The 4,945-nt window shown below is 34.1% G+C and overlaps 1 protein-coding gene across 2 annotated transcripts in view; it reads right to left on the reverse strand.

Annotated features, from left to right (window-relative positions):
- SENP6 (SUMO1/sentrin specific peptidase 6) overlaps positions 1-4,945 on the reverse strand; it is a 105,923-nt gene that overhangs the window by 46,831 nt on the left and 54,147 nt on the right. For both annotated transcript variants that reach the window (XM_023517263.1, XM_012809526.1), the window contains 2 exons: positions 3,970-4,112; positions 600-897 (listed from right to left, as the gene is read on the reverse strand). In XM_023517263.1, coding sequence (XP_023373031.1) covers positions 600-897; positions 3,970-4,112 — 441 coding nt within the window. The remainder of the gene's footprint in view (positions 1-599; positions 898-3,969; positions 4,113-4,945) is intronic.

The raw sequence follows: 4,945 nt of genomic DNA on the forward strand, positions 1-4,945 counted from the left end.
CCGCCACCTTAGGTGTACGTGGCTGGCGCCTTAGCTGGTTGAGCTATAGGTGCTGAGCCAAGTTCTCAGGTTTTTAAGAATGATGTAAAATAAATTAACAAGCAATGCATGGAGAACTCCAGGAAATCAAGAGCAGAGAGTTAAGATTCTGGAAACTGGACTTAGTGAATAAAAAGATACTTGCAACTTGAGTATCAATATCTCTCTGAGGACAACTAAGTCTCTTGCTACTGGTTTTCTTCACACATCTGTTGCCTACAATTTCTCTCTCCTCTTTCTCCCTTCCTTCCACTGAGTCCTTTCTATGTGTCAAATATTTTATTCTACACTAAGCCCTTCATGTACGTTCTTTTATTTACTCCTTTAGTAACACAATCAGCAGAAATTAAATTAACTTGGCCAAAGTCAGAAAGCTAGGCACAATCGGCACTAGACCTAAGATTGAGGCCAAGGTCTATGGTTTTCAAACTATTTAAGATGGACCATATGAGAACAAAGTTTTTTAATGCTCACACTGGCATTAAAAAAAATGTATATATGTATAGGCATAAATATTGGATTGAAGTAATAAATATTATTAAAGAAAGTAAAATACTTACTTGGATCATTTAGGCCTGACGGGCTTGTTTTCTTTTCTTTTAAGTTTGTGATTTTGGGTATTTTTGCACCAGGTAAAATGACTTTTCCATTTGTCTGTAAATACTTGTGTCTACTATCATCACAATTCACGATAATATCAATTGGAATCTTTTCCACGCTGTTGCCATAAAACTTCTTGGTTGTTAATCCTGTGTTTTGTGACTTCTGTCCTCCAGAATTCTGATGAATTGATGTTCTTAATAATGGTCCGGTAGAATCATTCAAACTTATAGCTTGTCTGCAATTTCTTTGCAAATCCTTAGGAAAAAGAACACCAAAACTTTGGCATTTGGTCTGATTTTCTTTTTCTTTTCCACATTTAAGACAACATTCAGGCTGTTCAGAAACTTTAAGTTCCAAAAGAACAAAAGAAATAAAAGATTTTGGCATTTTATTTCAAAATCAAGAAAACCCTTCCCCCAAAGCCTCAAAATTAAGTCCCCCACATCTCCCATCATCATCACCATGGCTACCATGAGATCCTGAATAAGTCATGTTACTTGGAATTTAGCATCAGAATGCTGGAAGTAATTTTCAAGACCATCTAGTCCAGCAGTCAGTTACATAAACTAATTCTGTCTTTAAGAATCTGAGGATATGGATCAAGGTGAGTACTGACCGGCTCCAATAATTTACTGTCTGTAATAAAGATAAATCGGACATATCTAAGTGAAAAGAACTCCATAGAAAAGTGATACTTCCAGTTATTTCTTTTAATAAAATTGATACAAAAAAAGAAGTATATCTCTACTATTAAAATTTCCAACATTAAAATATAGAATAAAATATATCCTGAGCTATTAGTATATACCTTCCCTCACCTTAGAAGCACATATCTTAGAACTTTTTGCAACTTAGGAACAAAATGCAGATCAACTCAATAAAAAGAGATGTAATATGTTTCAGGCTAAAAACTAGAGATTAAGAATTTTATCAACCTACTGGTCTAAAAACTAGAATCTTAACACTGCTCAAAATTAGTTTTAGCAGACTTTAAATAGTAAAATTTCATAACATTTTGTGTTACATATAATTTCTTTTGGAAAATAAAAATTGACTAAAATCTCATTTCCCGCTTTTGGTCAATGGAAGAATTTTACAGAATAAAATAATTCCAAATTATGTATCACCTACTATCTGTAAGTCTCTACCCATAAATAACCAACTACACTTAGTAACAATGAGGCTATTTTTGAGGCGACATCAGTGAGACCATCTTGTTTTTATTATATATCCTAAAAACAGTTAATTCCAATTAATGTCATTAAATTCAAAATCTTGTTTTCCTATAAGCAATAAAGATGGTGGAATTTCACAGACTATACACGGAAAGAAAAACAACTAACCTTGTTCACGAATTAAAGATTACATAGAGGCTGGCTACAATTCTTTATCTCCACTAAGAAAAAAATAAGAACAACTGGCATGGGAATAAAGAGTAAGAAAAGAAAAATTTATTTTAGGCATTAAAAAAAATTCTGAGGTTTCCAGCTGGCATGCCTACTAGAGAAAGGGTGCTGTGTCTGGGAGCTTTCCTCCTTCCTCCTCTGTCACCTGGGGCCAAGCAGTGCAGGACATCAGGATGGCCCGAGCCACGCTGAAGCTGGCATGGCAGAAGACTGATCACATAAAGAAAACTGAATAGGTAAATACACTGGGGATGATGGGAGTCAGGTTTCTTACTGTCAGAGGAGGGAGTTCCATGCAAAGTGAGAAAGACTAAAACAAACACTGTAGTGCTGGACTACAATTAGCGTGATCAATGCATTAACTATTAACACACATATATATTTCCTTCTGTCCACTGAGAGGACCTAGAAACAATGATACCAGTATCAATGAACATAACTAGTGCCCAAATATCTTCTCTACTTAAGGGAAGCATTAATGACTCCTTGGACAAATACAGGACTCGAGGGCTGAGACAGAGAAATACAGGATCAGTCTTCCTATACCAAAGAGTAAACAAGTACTCAATGAATTATGGGGACATGTCAAGAAGAAACAAGGGCTAGTGTGAAGGGACTCCCACGGGTAACATCTAGAATAATTTTAGTATCAAAATAAAATAATGAAAGTTACAAATTACAGCCCTTAGAGTAAAACAAGAATCCATGTGCTTACACTAACACAAATAGTCAAGTAAATATGTAGTAAGGAAAAGCTCTACTTTACATTAAAAGTCCTACGAATAAGCGAGGATAGAAATACCTATTAATTAACTTGGCACTGGAGAAATCAAAAACATTTTAACTAGGGTAAATATTAGTATCATTAATGGGAAAATCAACATTGTGTCCCCTGATACAATACAAGAGAAGATTATAGCATCATTTCTGAAGTATTTTTGAAAACTGTATAAACCATAAAGAAACATCACACAAACCTACTTTGAGGTACAAGTAAGTAGCCTGGACTCTGTAAATATTAAGGTTATGAAAGACAACAGAAGAGTATAAAATTATTCCTTACTGAAAAAAACTAATTCATAGCAATTAAATTTAACACAAGACCCAGAACTGGATCTTATATCCATAAAGGACATTATTATCCATAAAGGTTCATTATAGTGAACTTTAAATAGAGCTATGGTAGATGATAATTTTGAATCAATGTTAATTTTGTGATTTTGATAGCTACACTCTGGTTATATAGAAAAACGCCTCCACCTCCACCTTTTATTTTGTTTTTGTTTTTTTTAAATTTACAACGTAACCTTTAATTGTAATATATTTTATTGTTGGGGGATCGAATCATTGAGAGTACAAAGAACCAGGTTATACTGCTTGGATTTGTTATGTAAAATCCCTCTTATAATTGTGACATTCTTTTCAGTAAAGCATCATAAGAATTGTATTGTTTTTTAAAAAAAAGCAGCACACTGAAACATTAGGTGGTACATACTCAAATGGTATGGAAAAATACGTAGACACAAACGGGTATGGGGAGGAAGGAAGAGGTAAAAGGGCACCGAGAGAAGGACTATACAGCTAATGTGGAAAACCAGGGAATCTGGGAGAGGAACAGGCACTCTATTTTTAACTTTTCTTAAATTTATTTCAAAAAGGTTCTGGTCAAGGGCAATGACTTGGAGTGTGTTACAACTTGGAGTGCATACCAAAAGGCACAAATAAATTCTTTTCAGAAAAAAAAAAAAATTCTGTAGTTTGGACAGGTAAAAAAATGGTTTATTGAAGGCAGAAAAGTCTGCCTAAATAACATTTCTAGGTGTCTTTTGGTCTTATGTTAAAAAGATCACACAGAATTTAGTTAAGTACTAAAAATAATAAAAATACTATCTGATTAGCAATAAATAATTTCTCTACCCACCTCTAAATGTGTTAAACATTTTTTTGAAGCAGGAGACAGAGGAGTAGGCTGGTATGTACTACAGTGCCGTTTCTGTTGTACTTTCCTCTTAATTTCAGTCTCCATGTGTGCTTCAGATTCTTCTGTTTTCCTCATTATATGTTCTAAAGGAAGGAGGGGGGAAAAGCAATGAAATTAAATTTTATAAATTCCCTATATAATCTTTGTGATGAAAAAAATAGTAGTTTTAGTTAAAATAAACTAGTGTTTCTACAGGCACAATAAAGAATAACCAGAACCTTAAAATTAAGCCAATAGTCATATACTGACTACTCTCTTCACTCTTCAAAGCAGGATTCTTCACACTGTGGACTAACTCATGAATTATGCAAAAAGCCCAACATGTTTCTAAAACAAAAGTTAGTGAATCGGCCAGGTGCAGTGACTCTTGCCTGTAATCCTAGCAACTCTGGGAAGCCAAGGCAGGTGGATTGCTTGAGCTCAGGAGTTCAAACAGGCCTGAGCAAAAAACAAGACCCCATCTCTACTAAAAACAGAAAAACTGTTTGAACAGAGGATTGTTTGAACTCAAGAGCTTGAGGTTGCTGTGAGCTATGATGCCATGGCACTCTAGTCAGGGCTCCAGAGACTCTGTCTCAAAAAAAGAAACTTAATGAGTCTACAAAACATTCTATCTGAATAATTCCAGTTTTGTTACATACTTCTATGTTCCTCTCGTTAATACCCTTTTATCTTTTGATTTTTTAGATAAAAGTATATACAAATAAAATTCAACATTATATATTAATAACATTTAGTTTGATATCATTCTTGCTTCGGGTAATCACACAGTTTCAGTAAGTAAGTTATCACCTCATTCTTTGTGCTTCTATTTTGTTAGACACCAAAGCTAGAGTTCTAAGTAATTAAGAACTACTCCTTATCCCTCCTTCCTCACCTTCAAGGTAACTCTAATTTCTTTTTTTTTTTTTTTTTT

Source organism: Otolemur garnettii, unplaced genomic scaffold, assembly GCF_000181295.1.
Source record: "Otolemur garnettii isolate 467f Iridium unplaced genomic scaffold, OtoGar3 scaffold00107, whole genome shotgun sequence".
In the NCBI taxonomy this organism is placed as follows: Eukaryota; Metazoa; Chordata; class Mammalia; order Primates; family Galagidae; genus Otolemur; species Otolemur garnettii.